The sequence below is a fragment of the Purpureocillium takamizusanense genome, chromosome 9 (assembly GCF_022605165.1).
Source record: "Purpureocillium takamizusanense chromosome 9, complete sequence".
NCBI classification, from domain to species: Eukaryota; Fungi; Ascomycota; class Sordariomycetes; order Hypocreales; family Ophiocordycipitaceae; genus Purpureocillium; species Purpureocillium takamizusanense.
This window is the reverse complement of record NC_063076.1, coordinates 103,898-121,816: the sequence shown is the minus strand read 5'-3', so window position 1 is coordinate 121,816 and position 17,919 is coordinate 103,898. Positions and strand designations below refer to the sequence as shown.

At 59.1% G+C, this 17,919-nt stretch overlaps 7 protein-coding genes across 8 annotated transcripts; 4 read left to right on the top strand and 3 right to left on the bottom strand.

Moving 5' to 3' along the window:
- Nucleotides 1-554: 554 nt before the first annotated feature.
- TIM50 (mitochondrial inner membrane protein required for protein import) lies at nt 555-2,873 on the bottom strand. Its single transcript, XM_047990445.1, has 2 exons — nt 1,747-2,873; nt 555-1,688 (listed from the first exon to the last, which is right to left on the bottom strand). Exons 1-2 carry the CDS (start codon nt 2,674-2,676, stop codon nt 1,059-1,061), a joined length of 1,560 nt encoding a protein of 519 aa, XP_047846452.1. The 5' UTR covers nt 2,677-2,873; the 3' UTR covers nt 555-1,058.
- An 861-nt stretch (nt 2,874-3,734) lies between these two features.
- Nucleotides 3,735-4,715, top strand: JDV02_008812 (uncharacterized protein; the record flags this gene model as incomplete). Its single annotated transcript, XM_047990444.1, has 1 exon — nt 3,735-4,715. One exon carries the CDS (start codon nt 3,735-3,737, stop codon nt 4,707-4,709), a length of 975 nt encoding a protein of 324 aa, XP_047846451.1. The 3' UTR covers nt 4,710-4,715.
- Nucleotides 4,716-4,832: 117 nt separating this feature from the next.
- Nucleotides 4,833-6,411, bottom strand: JDV02_008811 (uncharacterized protein). Of its 2 annotated transcripts, XM_047990442.1 has the most exons (2): nt 6,191-6,411; nt 4,833-6,039 (listed from the first exon to the last, which is right to left on the bottom strand). In XM_047990442.1, exons 1-2 carry the CDS (start codon nt 6,291-6,293, stop codon nt 5,015-5,017), a joined length of 1,128 nt encoding a protein of 375 aa, XP_047846449.1. In that variant the 5' UTR covers nt 6,294-6,411; the 3' UTR covers nt 4,833-5,014. The 2 variants fall into 2 exon arrangements, with proteins under 2 accessions (XP_047846449.1, XP_047846450.1); XM_047990443.1 differs by having other exon boundaries at nt 5,005-6,411.
- A 317-nt stretch (nt 6,412-6,728) lies between these two features.
- JDV02_008810 (Protein disulfide-isomerase) lies at nt 6,729-8,675 on the top strand. Its single transcript, XM_047990441.1, has 2 exons — nt 6,729-7,141; nt 7,266-8,675. The coding sequence occupies exons 1-2, from the start codon at nt 6,989-6,991 to the stop codon at nt 8,601-8,603; spliced, it is 1,491 nt and encodes a 496-aa protein (XP_047846448.1). The 5' UTR covers nt 6,729-6,988; the 3' UTR covers nt 8,604-8,675.
- SKI6 (Exosome non-catalytic core component) lies at nt 7,938-9,807 on the bottom strand. The gene is made up of 3 exons (XM_047990440.1): nt 9,333-9,807; nt 8,648-9,250; nt 7,938-8,597 (listed from the first exon to the last, which is right to left on the bottom strand). Exons 1-2 carry the CDS (start codon nt 9,632-9,634, stop codon nt 8,737-8,739), a joined length of 816 nt encoding a protein of 271 aa, XP_047846447.1. The 5' UTR covers nt 9,635-9,807; the 3' UTR covers nt 7,938-8,597; nt 8,648-8,736.
- A 951-nt stretch (nt 9,808-10,758) lies between these two features.
- On the top strand, nt 10,759-12,218 carry JDV02_008808 (uncharacterized protein). The gene has a single exon (XM_047990439.1). It carries the CDS (start codon nt 10,810-10,812, stop codon nt 11,827-11,829), a length of 1,020 nt encoding a protein of 339 aa, XP_047846446.1. The 5' UTR covers nt 10,759-10,809; the 3' UTR covers nt 11,830-12,218.
- Nucleotides 12,219-15,703: 3,485 nt separating this feature from the next.
- Nucleotides 15,704-17,211, top strand: JDV02_008807 (uncharacterized protein). Its single transcript, XM_047990438.1, has 2 exons — nt 15,704-16,680; nt 16,732-17,211. The coding sequence occupies exons 1-2, from the start codon at nt 16,281-16,283 to the stop codon at nt 17,205-17,207; spliced, it is 876 nt and encodes a 291-aa protein (XP_047846445.1). The 5' UTR covers nt 15,704-16,280; the 3' UTR covers nt 17,208-17,211.
- The last annotated feature ends 708 nt before the right edge of the window (nt 17,212-17,919 follow it).

The following is a 17,919-nucleotide window of genomic DNA, read 5'->3' as shown; positions in this document are numbered from 1 at the left end:
CCCCCCTCCACCCCATCCGTCCCCATCTATCGCGCCCTGCCAGACGTTTTGCTTGTTCTCTTTCTTGGGGAGAGACATGCCACGTTGGGGGGTGACTGGCACGCGCAACAAGCCGTCCGAGGCGGAAGAAAGAAGAGGAGGGAGACCGGGAACACACGCGCCCCTGAGTGACATGACTGACTGACTGCGGGCGCGGAGCAGATTCTTCCAGTGCGTCACCAACCCTCAGTGCGAGCGCTGCTAGATCACCTTGCCGGCCGACGACGACGACGCTGGTATTCCGTCGGGACTTCATCGACATGGCGGAGCAGCAGCAGCACCGGGAGGGGGAATGACCAAGGATACTGGGACAGTAGGTGGCTACACCGACGACGACGACGACGACGACGACGACGACGACGCCGCCGCCACGGAGCGTGGTTCGGAGCGTGGCCCCTGCGGACGAGAGACGCCCGGCAGGGACTTAAACAGAGAGGAGAATCGGGGGGGGGCCGTGCAGCGTGACGAGTGATGGCGACGACGACAAGAATGACGACGACGGCGGCGCTGAGGCTGGGGAGACAAGGATGACGAGACTGCATAGCGAGCAACGATTGGAAGCAAGGAGAGCTTTTGAGTATGGAAGTGCTCGACGGACTGAGCCGAGGGAGTAATGCTGTTGATACCCTGGACAGAGCGCGGCGAGAAACGCATCGATTCGACATTGTGATGGCGCATGGCGTCGCGAACCCCAACTCTACCATGCCGAACCCGTCGAGGCCCCGCAGAACAAAGCAGACGCATCCTCGTCCACAAACTGGATAGATGCCTTCATTCAGTCGTACCTTACCCCTAGTATACAAAAATATTCGACAATGCCCCGTCCGTGCAGGGGGCTGTTTGGTGATGCCCACCAGCCCGCAGCAATGCAATTCTATGTGCCCATCCCACCTTTTTTTCCGCGGCTTGGCCTGGCTTCTGACTCCGCATCGTCGGAGGGCAAACCTCCAGCCGCTCGGGTTCTTCTTTTGCTACAAGTACAACGTGATTAGTGGAGAGAAGAAAGGCATACGCGCCGCCTAGGCCTTCTTGTCGCCGCCGGCGCCGGCCTCGGGCTTGGGCCCGAACCACCCGGAAAAGGAGCCCATCATGCTGTTCATGGCCTCTTGCTGCGCCTTCTCCATGGCCTGCTGCTCCTCCTTGAGCCACTTCTCGCCGTTCTCGCGAATCTCCTTTTCCAGCAGCTCGTAGTTGCGCTGGCCCCGCTCGCGCGCCAGGTCCTGCAGCATCTTGCCCTGCGCAAACGCCTCCGTGGGGTTCTGCTCGCCCTCGGCCGCCATCGTCATGCTCATGTTGCTGGGCTTGAGGCCCAGGAGGTTGCCCAGCGCGCCCATGCCCGACGGCTTCGAGTGCTTCGATTTTTGCGCCTCGAGCTGCTTGTTGAACTCCTTGCGCGCAATCGCCTCGCGCCTCGCAAACTCGGTCGGGATGTGCTTGCCCTCGAATGACTTGAGCACCTTGCGCACGTCCGAGTACTGCATCGTATGGATGTACTCGAGGAAGGGGATCAGGCCCACGAGGTCCTGGTCCTTGGCCTCGCCCTTCCATGGGTCGAGGATGATGGCGTTTTCGGGTTGCTTGCGGACGTGCGAGGCCTTGGTGTCGATGATGATGACCTTGGAAAGGTCGCGGTTGAGGTAGGAGAGGTCCTACGCAAGTCAGTGTCGATGTCGCAGTCACAGACATGGATCAAGGGACACCACTCACCTTGACAATCTCGCCGTCCTCATACTTGGTGGCCTCGCGGTAAAGGGGCCACATGATGAAGCGGAAGGGGTCAAGCTTGCGGACAATGGGTTCGCCCATGGCAAAAGGTACCGTGGTAAAGAGAACGAGCTCATAGTACTGGCTCAGATAGCGCACAAAGTAGTCCATGCCGGGGCGCTTGGCGACGCGCCAGCCGTGCTCGCGCGACCATTCGCTGTGGACGAGCAGGTCGTCGAGGCTCAGGCACAGCGTGTAGGGGCGCTCGAAGCTCGGGTCCGGGTCGGGCAGCAGCTTGTCAAACGCCGGGTCCTGGTAGTAGGAGACAGACTCGCCCATGCGAGCCCGGACGCGCTGCCACCACAGGGAGATGCCCCAGCCATTGGGGATGTCGGGGTGTCGCTGGGCCTCGATGACGTCGTCCCAGTCGCGGCCCATGTAGACTAGGCTGAGGGCGCCGCCGGCCGCGGTTGTTGCCAGGAGGAAGCGTGTCCACCAGCGGCGATTGCGCTCGCTCGTCGACACGTACTCATCACGACGCCCTCCGCGACCGCCCCGCCCCTCGGCCTCCGGCTCGACGGCCTCGAGAGCCGAGTCCGCGCGCCCACGACGGCTCGACATCTCCTGATCGAGGGTAGACGGAATGCCCTGCGTCAGGTCGGGCAGTTTGTCGAAGGGTATTTGCTCGGGCTCGTCCTTGGGTTGTGCTTCCTTGGGCGCGGCATCGCCCGAGCTCTCGGCCGCCGAGTCGGGGGGAGTGGGCTTCGACGAGGACGGCTGCTTGCCGCTTTGCTTGGGCTTATCCGCAAAGGACCTCGCCCACGGCAAGAGAGGCGCTGCAGCACGTGCGCGCACAATAGGCGAGACGGCCGGCCGCGAGAGACGGGCTGCCGCCGTGGCCAGCCGCGGGGCGAGGGCCAGTCGCGAGAGCATCGTGGGCGGCGCGTGTCGGCGACACAATTGCGCGCGATTCCAACTATGTCAGGATTAAGGAATGATGGGGATGATGACGATGCTCAGGAGCTCATGGCGGGATGAGCGTTGGCTTGTGCGTCGACGGCGATGCTGTAGGACGGGGGGCGTGCCTTGTCAGACTGAAGGCCCGAAGTCGACTGACGATTTGACGAAGCTGGACGGGAGCTTGCCTGAGTGGAAAATTTCGGGGCCCGTGGTTTGGGGCGGGGGGTTTCTCCGAGGTTTCTGCGGGCAGACAGCACTCCACTCGTAGGCGAGTGGCGTTCTGCCGGATGGGATGCGCGGGCAGCAAAGCCTACAGCGACCACTGTAAACCACGCCAAACGCTCACGTGAGCCCCCCGCCCTCCCTGTCCAGCCTCTGCGAGACGGGCCCCAGTCATTGGCGGTTGGCTGACGCATGGCACGCAACGGCGCCTCCACTGGGCTGCTCTTTGGGGGCGATTGTGATCGGGCGCCTTCCCCGGGTTCTTTGCCGGATGGAATGGAACAAGCACCCCGACCCTGCGTCCTCCCCCCTCACTTGCACACACCGGCATCACACGACCACCCTCCTTCTCCTCTTCCTACTCGGCAGCCATATCCTTCCACTGCGTTTGCTTCCGTTCCGTCTCCCGCGAGCACGCCGACCCATTGTCATACTATACCTACGCAAACCAGTCCGCTTGGGCGCCCGATCACGAACCCAGACTTACTTCCTGCCCTCCCGCAAAGCTCGACAAGATGCCTGCGTGCGCTGCCTTCTGAGGGTGGTGGTCCTTGATGAATCTGCGCGTCGCCATGGCACCACCCTCTGCGACCCTGCTCGTTCTCCGAGACACGTTGTCATTGCCCGCGCTTTGCGACTGAACCACGCCGACGACGCCGCCGCCCACGTCTGTCTGTCCCTCGGCATTTGGACTCTGCTGCCACGCTACTTCTGCGCCTTGAAAACCGAGTTTGCGATATTCGCCACCCGCATCTTGTTATAACCCAGGACTCTGCTGCATCGCACGACCGCCACGGCCGCACCGAACCATGACTCGGAGACCGGTCCGCAGTTCGGCGTCTCGCCTGGTGCCTCGCACCTACACTCTGCAGGCGGCATCGTCGGCCACGACGACGCCCATGAGCTCCGCCTATCCGTCGACCAACAACTCAGAGGCCGAAGCCGACGACGAGGTGGCCAAGATCTCTCTCGCCTCCCTCACACTCGACACCCCGCTCGTACCTCTCCGCCACGCCCGCCGCGTGCCCAAGAAGCCCTTCCCCTTCCTGTCACTGCCCTCGGAGCTCCGCGTCAAGGTCTACCAACACTTCTTCGCCGGCACGGACCCAGTCCTCGACCTGTCCCCGGATAACTACAAGCGAATCCACAAGCACCTTGGGCTATTGCGCGTCTGCCGCCTGATTCGTGCAGAGGCCACCCACTTCTTCTACAGCACGCGCTCCTTCCGCCTCTTCCCCACCTATCCGGGCCGTTACTTCAAGTCCAAGCGCCCGTTGCTGGCGCGCCTGAAGCCCGGCCTGAGGGAATGCATCACTACCCTCGAACTGCGCCTGGGCCCGGGTTGGAATGCGCCGCCCAGAGGTTGGGTTGTCAACGACGCGCTCGGCCTCAAGGACTGCGTCAGCGTGCGCAAGCTGTCCGTCTTTGTCGAGTGCGATCCTAGCGATGGCTTCTATAAAGGGTTCCGGCGCTCCGAGGGCTTTTACGAAGGTTTCAGCCGCCAGCTGCTTGGCAGTGTCATCGACGCGCTACCGCACCTTGCTGTCATCGAGTTTGACGGCTTTTCGGGCGTCAAGAAGAGCGGTGCCATGATGCACGGTTTGCTCGACGTCGCGGCCCAGTCTGGGCATCTCATCCGCTGGGGCCCTGAGCACGGCTGGACGGATGCTGACGAGGACGAGGAGCCACCCAAGGCGGGTGCCAGCGAGAAATCGGCAGCGTTATACTTGAACGGGCTAGCCATGCAAGGCTACGCCCAGAATATGCCGGTCGCAGCATCGTAATCAGCGCTCAAATAGTCGTTAATACTGTGCCTCCAGGAAGCTGGGCTTTGGGAACTTGGGATGGGCGAGCGATGATTCTTTGTTTTGCGGCACTGGACAGGTCTTTACTTCAGGCATATTGTTGGGGCTTGTATTCCAGGCAAATAGGTACTTATCAATACTCCATTCACTCATCCGCTCATCAATGGTTCGAGAATATCAAGTTGGTATGTGATTACGCCAATCGGTGCAACGGCCCAGGTTTCACACCTGCGCCCTCGTCGCCAAGTACACTCCACGACACCCACGTCGTCGCGTCGTCGGCCCTACTGCGCGCCAAGCATAGCCAACGCATTGCGCAGCTCCTGCACCGCCGTGGGTACGTCCTCGAAGTTGAGCGCCGAGATGGCCCATTTGGCGTGCTTCTGCGCCTGGTTCAGGTCCTTGTGGTGCATCGTCGTTGCCGGCACGGGAGCCGGCGCCGGGGCGGTCGGTGCAACGGGCGGAGGGGCACTCCACGCAGGCGGCGGCGCAGAAGGTTCTTGCGGAGCGGGAGGAGGCGGCGCGAACCGTGAGGGGAGCTTGGTCGGGATCTGCGGTGAGGGCTGCGGGGGGATCTGCGTCGCGGGGGACGGGCTGGCGCTCATGGGCGAAGGGACGAACGGCTCGGCGGGAGCGGACGGATGTGAAGGGACAACGGGAGGAGGAGGAGGCGGCGCGGGAAAGTATCCTTCGTCTTGGACCTGCGGCGGAGGCATCGGAGGCTCGTCCGGCAGGGACGTGGGCACGGCGGCCGGCTCGTCGTCGGGCACGTCCTCCACAGTCGCGGCGCGCGGCGGTTGTGGGCTAATGAGCTCGCGCGCCTCGGGATCCTGCGCGGCGAGGCGGCGCAGCTCGGCATCCATATCGTCCTCCCCACCAGCAGCGGCGCCGCCCGCCGCCTCAGGCTGCTTGGGGTTCGACTCGTTGGGGTCCCGACCCTCGCGGATCGCCTTGAGGATGCGCGCGGCGTTCCACTTTGCAAACTTGATCTTGGCGAGCGTCTCCGCGTCCGGGGGGTCGGCCCACTCGCGCGTGAGGTCGAAGAAGGTGGCGGCGGCGTCAAAGGTGTCGGCCGTCTGGCGGGTGACGCGGTCGGCGCGGAGGGCGCGCTCGGCGCGCGCAAACGTCTCCTGCGCGAACTGCTCGACGTAGGCCTGCCCGGCGTCGTTGTCGACGATGGCGTCGTCGTCGGCGCGCTCGGCCTTTGTGGTCTCGAGGCGCTCGAGCAGCGTGCGCGTGAAGTTGAAGCTGTCGTCGTCGGTCTGGTGGAGGCCCTTGCCGACGATTTGGTTGACGGCGTGGTACTCGCCTGCGCAGGGGGGAAGGTTGGCATCGTCAGCTCCTCGCATCTTTCTTCTACTTCTTCTTCGAGGGTGCATGGCTTCTGCGCATCGGATGATCTTCGCGGATCCTCTGCCTTGTGGACGGTGGTGCGAGAGGAGTGAGGGGAGACGACATACACCAGTAGGCAATGGCCGGCTTGATGGTGCGCAGCTGGTTCGCGCGATTAATGAAGCGGCTGATCTCGGGCATCTTGAGCGCGGGCGGGAGCGGCTCTGCCATGGCGGGCGACGGAGGTCCTGCGGTCGCAGGCGCTGTCGTGATAAGTAAGAGTCAGGGTGATGAATGTTGAGGCATCGAGGTTACTGGAAGCCGTCACCCCCACCTTCAAGCTTGTCCCCTCCTCTGACGCAGGCGGCATGTTAGGCCAGGTCAGGGTATTTACAGTGGGGGCTCCCAGAACCATCGGAGCACCGTGGAGCAGAGCCCGGCAAGACTTCAGTGGATGGATCAGCTGGGACGGGCCCCTTCACAGCTCGCGCCACAGTGGCTGTCCCCTCCTCCCACGGATCCATCCATCCTTTCAGCGGCAGCTGGGACCCAGACCGGTACCTACCGTCCTCTGCGCCACGCGTGCCGCCCCCGCCGTCCAGGTCGGTCTCAGATGGGCACCCACCACCACCTCAGCTATCTGCACTCAACTCACCTACACCGTGGCCTTTTCATCAGGACAACCTGGACCGTTGGAATACCGCAGGTTCGGGACAAACTCACCTTCCCACCCTCAGGCGTTGCGCCCACCCACCCGCCGCTTCTCGCAGATTCCTGTAACCTGCCCGCGATTCACGCCCAAGAAAAATAGGTCTGAGGACTTGGCCTTGTTTGAAAAAGCCAATAACAAAGTTCACCTCTCGCTGCTGCTGCTGCTGCTGCGCTACCCATCTCGACTCACTTCACAGCTCGCCCGCCCGCCCGCCATGCCGCACCCCACTACTCTCGCCGCCGCCCTCATGGCCGCGCTGGCCGCGCTGCCAGTCGCTCACGCTGGCATGTACACCAAGAACTCGCCCGTCTTGCAGGTCGATGCGCGCTCCTACAACAAGCTCATTGCAAAGTCCAACCACACGTCGGTACGTTTGAGGCCCTTGCCCGCTCTCGTCCGCGCCCGTGAATGATGCGCTTCTGGGCCCGTATGAGAGTGAGACACGTCACGGGAGTCATCTATCAGCTTTGCTCACAGACATTGCCATGTAGATTGTAGAGTTCTACGCGCCCTGGTGCGGCCACTGCCAGAACCTCAAGCCCGCCTACGAAAAGGCCGCTCGGAACCTCGCCGGTCTCGCCAAGGTCGCCGCCATGGACTGCGACGACGATGCCAACAAGCAGCTCTGCGGCTCCATGGGCGTGCAGGGCTTCCCCACCCTCAAGATCGTCCGTCCCAGCAAGAAGGCCGGTGGCCGCCCCGTTGTTGAGGACTACCAGGGCGCCCGCACTGCCGGCGCCATCACCGAGGCCGTTGCGTCCAAGATCAACAACCACGTCGTCCGCGTCGCCGACAAGGACCTCGATGGCTTCCTCGAGGGCGAGGGCCCCAAGCTCCTCCTCTTCACCGAAAAGGGCACGACCAGCGCGTTGCTGAGGAGCGTCGCCATCGATTACCTCGACGTCGTATCTGTCGGCCAGGCGCGCAACAAAGAAAAGGCGGCCGTCGACAAGTTCAGCATTGGAAAGTTCCCTACCCTCGTACTCATCCCCGGCGCGGGTAAGGACCCAATTACCTATGATGGCGAACTCAACAAGAAGGACATTGTCGCGTTCCTGGCCCAGGTTGCCCAACCGAACCCCGATCCGGCGCCATCCAGCGGCAAGGACAAGGCAAAGGATAAGGCCAAGGCTGACAAGCCCAAGGATGACAAGCCCAAGGCCGACAAGAAGGACAAGAAGGACAAGAAAGACACCAAGTCGAAGCCAGAGTCGAAGCCAGAGCCCTCCAAAGAGGCCGATCCTGAGGAGGACCTCACGGCGTCCACTGCCACGACCACCGCGAGCGCCACTCCGACGCCGGACAATATTGCCATTCCCACCCTTACTGACGCGAACATGTTGGTGGAGAAGTGTCTCATGGCCAAGTCGCACACCTGCGTCCTTGCCCTGGTTCCATCCGAGGCATCCAGCAATGGCGACAAGGCAGTGGCGTCGCTCTCACACCTCAACACCAAGTATATCCATGGCCACCGGAACCTCTTCCCCCTCTTTGCTGTCCCCGCCAACGTCGAGGGCGCATCGGCGCTGAAGACCGCACTCGAGCTTTCTGGCGATGTGGAGCTAGTTGCGATCAATGCGCGTCGTGGGTGGTGGCGACGGTACGAGGGTGACTTCGGCATCGAGAGTGTCGAGGGCTGGATCGACATGATTCGCATGGGCGAGGGCGCCAAGAACAAGCTGCCCAAGGAGATTGTCGTGGACGAGGTCAAGGCCGAGACGCCCTCGGGCTCTTCTCAGACTAGCGAGACGCACACCGCGGACTCCGAGCCAGGAAAGGAGACCGAGGCCCCCGAGGCCACGCACTCCATCGTGCACGAGGAGCTGTAAATATTAGGAATCGCGTACCAGTCGTGGTGCAGCCTGCGGTGTACCCTTCTATGTAGTAATGGAGAACGAACCTGGCAGGAATGTTTGCAAGGCGGAATGCGAATATGTGCTGGTGCTATGCGGCTGCACACGTCTAGCCGTCCAAGTCCATGGCCATGGCGTCGCTGCGCTGGACGGCGCCCTCGCGAATCATCTTGACACCCTTCTCCTTGACCGTGCGGTCGAGCAACTTGCGGACCTGCTTGCAGCCATCGATGCCAACGACGAGCATGCCCTCGAGGCGGCTGACCTGAACCCTGCTCTCGCAGACGAGGACAGCAACGCGGTCTCCATCTCCAAGCGTGGCAACAGTCAGGAAGGGCAGCTCCTGCTCCTCCTGGTTATTGAGGTCGAGCAGGGGGTCGGCGGCATCGTCACCCGCGGCGTGTGTCGAGGTGGATCCAGCGGTGCAGGCGGCGATGTAGTCGGTCATGGGGATGCCGGCGTCGACGATGGCGAGCGTGGCGGCGTTGAGAAGGGCGGCGAGGAGGGAGCCGTCCTGGGACAGGACGTGGAGGGAAATTGTTATAGAGGAGTGGGGGAAGAGATGGGTGTGGACGGCAGACGCGAGCGTCTTGGCAATGGTGATTTCGATTTCCTGGATGCGCCTGTCGAAAGAGGTACCTGTCAGCTGTGCCCTGTTTCCTTGCGGGTGGTGTTGGTGGTGCTTTGGAGTAGGGTATGGCTCACTTGTCGTTGCGGCCGCGCTTCTTGCGGTCGACGCTGGAGAAGCCGGCAATGACGACGTTGACGTTGATGGAGGCGGCGTCGCGCTGGGTCTGCTGGCCGCCGCGGCGTTGCTGCTGCTGCTGGCTCTGCTCAGACGGCCCCGTGACGACGCACATGACCTTTGTGTGGCCCATCTCGAGGTACGAGGAGCCGTCGGCGGCATCCTGGGTGCGGATCTGGGCGTGGAGGCGGCGCAGCTCGTTCCAGCGGCGGCCGTCGACGCGCAGCAGCGCCAGCGAGTAGGCGGACGTGTCGAGAGGCATGGTGCTGCGGAGGGGGGGGGTCGGCGGCGGCGTGGTGGGAAGCGGAAAGGGGGGAAACTGAACCAAGGCAGAGGGGAGGGCTGCCGTGGTGAAGTTGGGGCTGCTGCTGCCGGAGTTGAGATTTCGATTTTTTGGTGTTTTCGGCGGGGCGATTGGCGGCTGACGGGGCCCTGTAGGTGTGGCTGGCGCGGCCGCGGGTGGCTTGCTAGGGGATGGCCTGAGATGGAGCTTCCAGCCTGGAGCCAAATTGATGCGAGCTACCCTGAGCCACGGAGCTGGCCTAGGCTTCAATTCATTCACCGCCGCAGCTCCAAAGGACCTTGCAGAGGCCGATTCCACGCCTACAGAAAAATTACCGCGGCTGAACTGCAATACTTGGTGGAGTGCATCGCCGAAAGTGACAGTCCCAGCCGGGAGGTCACCCGGGGCCAGGGCACCCGCCGACAGCCAGCTGGCGGATCTGCCACGGGCTTTTTCTTCGCTCTCGAGAGACAGCCCACTGATCGTCCAGCTTGCCCGTCCATCAACCAGTACCTACCTAGTAGTAGGCACCCAGCACGAAGCTTTGCACTAATCCCATCGTGGCTGCTGCAAGAGGCCAGCGCCAGTCTCCACCTCATCTTTCCTCGTCGACTTTCGGCTTTGCAACATCTCCAATCTCCATCTCCGACACGACCGCCACCGCCAATCACCCGACGCCGACGCCGACGCTCCCGGAATGCCGGACAAAGGCTATGCAAGTGCAAGGCGGGCGGGCGCGCCGTCCCCGCCCCGACGTCGTAGTAGTATCTGCGCCATGTCATCACTTCAATTGGCGGGCCAGTGACTCTCTCTACTTCGTACACCGTTGGCTGGTTTATCCGGCACGGCTTACAAACCTTCTTCCACGAGTAGATGGGCGAGGTGCGTCGTACCAAGTCGTTGACGCCGCTGTCTCAGGTCTGGCTGTGGAGGTCGCCAGACGTATGAGATACGTATATATAACGCGGTGCCGTGTGCTTGGGGGGGCGGTCGAAAGAAGCCATCACCAGCCCTCCACTTCTCTCGTCTTCAGAGTCGAAACATTGTAACTACGCCGTCGGCCACAATTGGGGTAATACCAACACATAGCACACTCGCACACACACACACACACACCTGCGACCACACGGCGTTCGAAACGCAATCAAAACGACATGTCTCTGCCACAGACCTACAAGGCCGTCGTCCTCGAAAAGGCCAGCGCGCCGTTTGTTCTCAAGGACGTGCCGCTCGAGCGTCCCGGCCCCGGCCAGATCCTTGTCAAGGTGCTCGCCTGCGGCGTGTGCTTCTCGGACGTGGCCACGGCCGAGGGTCACATGGGTGACGTCTTCCCCCGGGTCCCTGGCCACGAGATTGTGGGCGACATCGTCGAGCTGGGGCAGGGCGTCTCCAACCTCGCCAAGGGCCAGCGCGTCGGCGGGCCCTGGCACGGCGGCCACGACGGCCACTGCCGGGCCTGCCAGCGTGGCCAGTTTCAAATGTGCGACAAGGCCGCCGTCAACGGCGTCTCCCGCGATGGCGGCTACGCAGAGTACGTAGTGCTCCGCGCCGAGGCCGCCGTTCGTGTGCCCAAGGACATGGAGCCCGCCGACGTCGCGCCGCTGCTGTGCGCCGGAGTGACCGTGTTCAACGGGATACGCAAGATGCACGTCGAGCAGGGCGGCCTCGTCGCCGTCCAAGGGCTCGGCGGCCTGGGCCACCTGGCCGTCCAGTACGCCAACAAGATGGGCTACGAGGTCGCCGTGCTGTCCTCGGGGGATGACAAGGCCGCCTTTGCGACCGACCTCGGCGCGCACCACTACATCAACACCAAGAGCAAGGACACGGCCAAGGAGCTGCAGAAGCTGGGCGGCGCCGACATCATCGTCCAGACGGCGCCCAACCCCGAGGTCGTAAGCTCGCTCGTCTACGGTCTCGCCGCCGGGGGCAAGCTCTTGTCGCTGGCGCCCGTCGGCCCCGTGTCCCTCGACACGGTCCCCATGGTCCTCAAGGGCCTGAGCGTCCACGGCTGGCCGAGCGGCCACGCGCTCGACAGCGAGGAGGCGATCCGCTTCGCCTCGCAGCATGGCGTGCGATGCATGGTGGAGAAGTACCCCTTGTCAGACGTGCAAAAGGCTGTGGACAGCCTCAAGGCCGGCAAGCCGCGCTTCCGCAACGTGCTGGTGATGGAGTAGACCGGGGGGCCTGGCAATTTGGATCGGATCTCAGTTGGTATCGGGAACGCATGAACGCTACTGCCGTGGCTGGCTGGGAAGGCGTTTGCGGTCGGCGATGGTTTTGCTTGTGGCGACTGCCATGCAGCCCAAAAAGTTGTTCGTCCATCTTGGCTGTCAGTTGCCGCGGATTCATGTGTAAATTGCTTGACATATTGCGATGCTCGCCACGTGCCATCGAGAGCCGGACATCACATTGCCGGCGCCTAGGCCCTTGGGGGCCAGATCCCGAATGCGAGCAGACCGAGTTCCGCCCGAGCAGTCCTGGAGCCTCGCTTGACTAGGTAGAACTTGCGAATTTAGCTCCAGACTGAATATAACGGTTCATTTTTGGTAGAAAACGTGAAAAAGATTTTAGATCCAGCTGCGAGAGGCAGCTAATATAGCATTAGCCTTTACCCCTTTCCTAATCCTGAGCGATCCTCATAAATGAATATCCCCAATGGATAATACAGTCAAGTATAGCGTAGTATGTAGTAAATATCAGCAATTGAGTGCGATTCAGTAATGTAAATTTCTCTAAGGACTCCCCTCTAGGCACGTCACTGCTCATGTCTCTTCTTGCTGTGGAAAAGGAACATCAGCCCCCCCAGTATGAGAGCGGAGATGGCGTTTCAACGCATCCATCCGAGCGAACTTCCGGCCGCAACCATAAACGCATGTATATCTCTTGTTCTCGGAATGCAACGCTTCGTGACGATTCCTGTCATGTTGACGCGCGAAGGTTTGGTAGCAAATCTTGCAGTGGAAAGGCCGCTCGCCCGTGTGGACTCTCTTGTGACATCGCAGATTGAAGCGTCTCGTGAATCGCTTATCGCATAAGTTACACTGGAAGCCACCCAGACGCGTTTGCTCGCTTGCTGAATTCTTGGTTTTGAGTTCTGGAGGAGCCTTCCTGAGCGGTTCTGAGTCTTGCCAGAGACACTGTGTGTTGTTGATCTCTTGGGCTGCAAGGAAGGCGTCGGTATCTCCGCGTTGATTAGAGACAGCGTTATACGACGTCATCTGTCCTGTGACTTCAGTCGTAGTAGAAATTGATGTGTTGTTTATAAGCCAGTTCCATAGCTCATCTTGTGGAGCGAATAGGCATGGCTTGCATTGATCTTGGGCAGTGAAGGTCGCCGAGACTTCTGGCCGAGATGGTGTATCCATTGGGTGATTTTTCTCGACACCGATTAACTCTTGTGCAGGGCTGGAGATGCCCTTTGAGTCGGAAACTAGTTTGGCCGTGACCTCGAACGTCGTATCACACAAGCTCGAGCCAGCTGCTTCGCCTAGCCATAGGGGTATATCGGGTTGAATCGTTGTTCCGTAGGTTTGAAGACTTGTCGGCCTTGCCATGTTGGCGGTTCCTTGGTGTAGCGTGGAGATATGAATCGATTATTTTGGCCGGTCCAGGCAAGATCAGATAGTATTAGAATAACCCGACGACAATGGTTGAACATTGAAGGGTTAAATCGCCATGACTCACGGGCGTTGGATTCAGAGACTAATAAGCATGCCACGAAGCATTGCTTTGCAACGGCAGATTATGGACGCTTTATATGTACATGCTCCGAAATGCCGTGTCCTTGTGCATGTGCCAAGTGGTTTTTCGAGAAACGGCTGGAAATAATGGGGAATGAACGAGGTGAATTGCATTGATGTAGTTAGCTGTAGACTGAAAACCCGTATTTCGCGTAGTTGCCAAATTCGGCGAACCTTTTGTAGTCAAGCTACACGCGATGGAGTTTTGGAGGGGGGGAGCACGGTGCCTCAAGGTTCTCCAGATGACCTGATAGCCCGGCAATCCGGGGTACTTAGGACTCAATTGGTTAGCTGGACACGAGCAACGGCAGGCACTGCCTGTATCACGATCGGATTAGATCAATACGTTGCTTGTCTCAGTGGACTGCACGACTCGGTTACGGGTGAAGATGAGAAACACCATGACTCCGGATTACTGGCTGGTGCTAGTGGTCCACGTTGAGTGGGCTCATTATTATGGAGCCTTCGGCTGTCGCTGATCGTTCTTGAGCGTCTTTCCCCACCAGGTCCACTCGGAGATGCCGGACGCGTTGTAACGACATCCCCCCTTCTTCAAGAGGTCTGGGGACAGGCCACTTAGTCGACGATTTCGGTCATATCTTTGGCCTCGGACCCATCATCGTGATTCGACGGACGCACTGCCCGTCACACACTTCCTTTCTGTCCTCTCTGCTTCGTTCGTTCACTTGGCGGCCCATTTGGCTGCCTGCCTAGTGGCTGTGCTTGGGTCATGCCAAACCGAGGATCATAGAGACTATGTTGGCCTCAGTACTCTGAAAAAAGAGTGGAAAGGGCCGACTGGTGACGCGGCTCGAACGTATCCACTGACTGATTGTCACTACCGAAAGCCAGCCAGCCAGCTTGATATATCAGGCCCATTATGGCGAGGGATGTTCGCTTCAACCTCCCATCCCACGTCATCTCACACAATCCGAGGCCCACGTGATGAAGCGGAATGATGAGTGGTGGTCAATCCAACCCACTGCATGGTTCAGCTATCTTTAAGCCTGGCAAGAAGATGAAAGTGCGATAAGGTGGCTTTAGGAAGCAAACTAGGCCATAGCGGCGACGCTTAGAATCGGAACCCACATGGAATAAAGAAAGACAAGAAACTCGGCCAAAGGGCAAATAGTAGTCAAGCCCCTATACGCAGGTTGCCATTCTAGGGGCCTAGTCCTACCAAGCTCTTGTAGAGAACAGAATGGCAAAGATTGTATATCTGCGATTATCATCGAGACCATAGATGATATCGTAATAACGTATCAGAATAGAATACCATTTTGTCGCGGCTGGACCCCAGGCATTAGCCAAGTTCTTTCTCCCTATGCGGCGAGTCCACAGGAACTCATCGGGCTTGGTCCAGCTCCGTGATCTTTCCTCACAAATACAATGCTTTAGGGATGCGTAACCCGCGAGGTTAATTCCGCGCGTAAAACCATGAGCTTGTCTAAAACCACATGGACTTTGCCCCGTTGGAGTTGGCCACAAAACGCTTCATTCGCGTACTCTGGTTCGAGTTTCTCCTTATGTTGTCACAACTTCGGGGGTCGTCATATGGAGATGCACAGTAATGAAGTAAAGCTCCATTCAGGACCTGACCACTGCTTCAAACCCAACAATGAATACGACTGACCACTACACCAGTCTTCGGCAAAGCGTCTCCTTCGTGGCGCCCGGCCGCCTCAACTTCACCTACTCCGCTGACAAACATGCCCTGACCACTATAGGCCCTCCAGTTGGCCACGAAAGCCAGATAGCTAGGGTTGCGTAGCTCATTGAGCACGTCAGCATATCCCAACAGCAATCACGACGCCTGCGCCTTGCATCGCTATAGCGATGCTCCTTCACTAGACAAGTACGTCGCTTCTCCCGATATAACATGCCTTTGTCCTAATTAAGCAATGGCTATGCCGGCCGTATCACTGTGCCACGGGAGCCGTGTTAGAGGGACGTTAGCTGAGGCCGGGCGGAGGGTGCCGACACCATCTTTTGCCCACCCCGGTCAATCGACCTGCTTCGCAGAGTTCTGTTTCGTTTGGCCGTGACCCGTGGGGGCTTTGAGGACAGGCAATGCTGTGGCGCCTGGTCTTCCCGCTGACGGGCAGCAAGCCGAGTATAAGGATGTCTCTGAGCAGAGGAGACGATGAATGGGTGCACTGTGGACCTTTTGTGAAATGGGCACCTGACTCCCTCTGTCCTGCGCGCTCGGGCGGATGTGGGCCAACCCCGCCAGATCGCAATATCTAGGATGGCCCGTGATCTGTATTTAAGTTTGGGGTCATCCGATTCCTGCCTGCCGAAAGGAATACCGTATTATCTCAGAAACTTCGTCCGCGCCCTTTGAACCCCTGCATTCAGAGCATGATTGGGCATACCAGTTGGCGACCACGATTACCGAGATGAAACTCCTCCATGTCATGGCATGATTGGGCATGTCGAGTCGAACCCCAGACTCCCACTCTGTGGGGCGCTGACGAACTTTCTTATATAACAAACTACGGTTCACTTTGAGAGTCGTAAGCTCAACTTCAGGCCACGGGCTCCGCCCAGCAGATCGCGCCCCTGTCGACATTCGGCAACGCGCAACCGAGAGCAAGCGTGACAGCGGGGTAAAGTTCTTTCCTCCCGGAAGTGGTTAGCGAAGGCCCAGTCTGTACGGATTATGGCTCGACCAACTGAGCCGATCGCGTGTGCATGAGGCGATCTGGGACCCTGGGGCCTCGCCTTATTCTTAACGTCTAGGAAGAGAGCACAAGTCGGTTCTACGACTGTTGAAGGGATGCTTACTGTGCAGGCAGGGCTTTATAAGTTTACATATCTGCTATATGTAATTCGATCAACGCATCATCTTATGACTAGCAGCACATCAACATACCAACTTAATCATGTTTTCCAGTCTTGTTGTGTCTTTGCTTGCCACCGTCTCAGCATTGGTCACCGCCTCTCCAACCACTCGCACTGGTGGCAATAGCACGCGGGCACCAGCGCTTTGGATCAATGGAAACTTTATCGACTATACATCCCCTGGAGTGCGTTGTTCGCCAGACGAAGACGTTTTGAGTTGCGCGACGAAGCTCTTGGGCCAGATGAATGTCGAACAGAATGCGACATTCGGCACGCACTCGCTCACGGTGCATCTGAAGTCTCTTTACCGTGCTCGCCGCTTCTTGTTCTGGATCGACGCTGGTTACATTAACATCGATTACACTGTCGGTGTGGAAGGCTGCAACAAGTCAAACCCGGTAGTTGTCAGCAAAGCGCCGCTTTTCTTCTGCAATACCGGCAGTAAGAAGATACATATCTGTATGAGGCGTAGAGTCGGCTGACCGCCTTTAGGTTGCTCAGAGGAGTTTTCCTTTACCCACAGTCAGACCGAGTCCACTACATACGGATACTCGTTGGATACGAGTCTCCAACTGGGAGGCAAGATCAAAATTCTCACGATCGGTTACAATATATCTTTCAACTTCAAACGCGAGTGGTCGACGTCCAAAACTCAATCAACAACGGTGAAAAGAGTGTATAACATGAAGCACGGTGAGATTTGCGCCGCGACGTCGATACAGGCGAACGTTGATTGCCGGTACTCGTACATGACCTTGGACAAGGCAACATGGTTCCACCCAAACGGCAGGTCCGACGAGCTCAGTGCGGGGGGTTTGGAAGCCTTACTTGGCAAAGACGACTATAGGATTACTGGCGAGTTGCCTGAATTTCTAAGGGCGCTGAAAAGTCATAGTCCCGTTCGGCTGGATGTGGGAACCCAAGCAAGAGGCTTTCCGTGGACTATTGAAGGCTGTATGTACAGATGAAGGCGCACTGTCATTGCTAGGGTCTCAACTATATGTGTTGATCGTCGACTGTGTTCTCGACGCGCCGTGGTTTGAGTTGAGGTTGGAGACGGCAAGATGGCGACCGCCGAGACAAAGAGCTGAAAGAGAATGTGGCTACTACCCATCCCATGTGCCGAGCGAGCTGCCCCTCGCGCGCGGTCACACCTCTGATGACTCACCCAGCTCACCTAAAGTGATTTAGTATTCGGTGCTCAGGTTGATCTAATGCTATTCGAGAACGAAGTCAAGAGCTATTATGCCACCCGGATGTCGACAATGCGACCCCCCGAAAGAGCTTTAATATCCTCAAATACATCGTGGATTGGTGTAACAAAGGTCAGCAAGTCCTCGGTGTTTCCCGAACCTAGACGCATTCCTGCAAAGACCATGGCTACCAGCTGGGAATCCTTATTCCATACCCAGGCTCCAGAATCGCTAGGTGCATCAGCCGGTTGTCGGGTTTTTAAAGGTCGGACTAGTGTTAGCTCCGTTGATCCGGGCAAACCAAGATATGCATCGTGGTTTAAATGAACATCAGACTTGACACCATTGATGTAGCCGGCGATGAGACCAGACAAGCTCCCCTTGCCTATATATAAAGCCTTCGGTCGAGGCGCGATAGGGGTATGGGGTGGTTGACAGATCGTTGGCATCGGGTATTTCAGAGCGGGGAGAGGAACCTCAGATAGGT

Excerpts from the sequence above, each read along its gene's own strand:
- TIM50 (XM_047990445.1), bottom strand. The coding sequence starts at position 2,676 with ATGCTCTCGCGACTGGCCCTCGCCCCGCGGCTGGCCACGGCGGCAGCC. Across the intron at positions 1,689-1,746 it reads AGGACGGCGAGATTGTCAAG|GACCTCTCCTACCTCAACCG; the intron begins GTGAGTGGTGTC and ends TGACTTGCGTAG.
- JDV02_008811 (XM_047990442.1), bottom strand. The coding sequence starts at position 6,293 with ATGGCAGAGCCGCTCCCGCCCGCGCTCAAGATGCCCGAGATCAGCCGC. Across the intron at positions 6,040-6,190 it reads GCCGGCCATTGCCTACTGGT|GCGAGTACCACGCCGTCAAC; the intron begins GTATGTCGTCTC and ends CCCCCTGCGCAG.
- JDV02_008810 (XM_047990441.1), top strand. The coding sequence starts at position 6,989 with ATGCCGCACCCCACTACTCTCGCCGCCGCCCTCATGGCCGCGCTGGCC. Across the intron at positions 7,142-7,265 it reads CAAAGTCCAACCACACGTCG|ATTGTAGAGTTCTACGCGCC; the intron begins GTACGTTTGAGG and ends ATTGCCATGTAG.
- SKI6 (XM_047990440.1), bottom strand. The coding sequence starts at position 9,634 with ATGCCTCTCGACACGTCCGCCTACTCGCTGGCGCTGCTGCGCGTCGAC. Across the intron at positions 9,251-9,332 it reads AAGCGCGGCCGCAACGACAA|GCGCATCCAGGAAATCGAAA; the intron begins GTGAGCCATACC and ends CTCTTTCGACAG.
- JDV02_008808 (XM_047990439.1), top strand. The coding sequence starts at position 10,810 with ATGTCTCTGCCACAGACCTACAAGGCCGTCGTCCTCGAAAAGGCCAGC.
- JDV02_008807 (XM_047990438.1), top strand. The coding sequence starts at position 16,281 with ATGTTTTCCAGTCTTGTTGTGTCTTTGCTTGCCACCGTCTCAGCATTG. Across the intron at positions 16,681-16,731 it reads TTTCTTCTGCAATACCGGCA|GTTGCTCAGAGGAGTTTTCC; the intron begins GTAAGAAGATAC and ends GACCGCCTTTAG.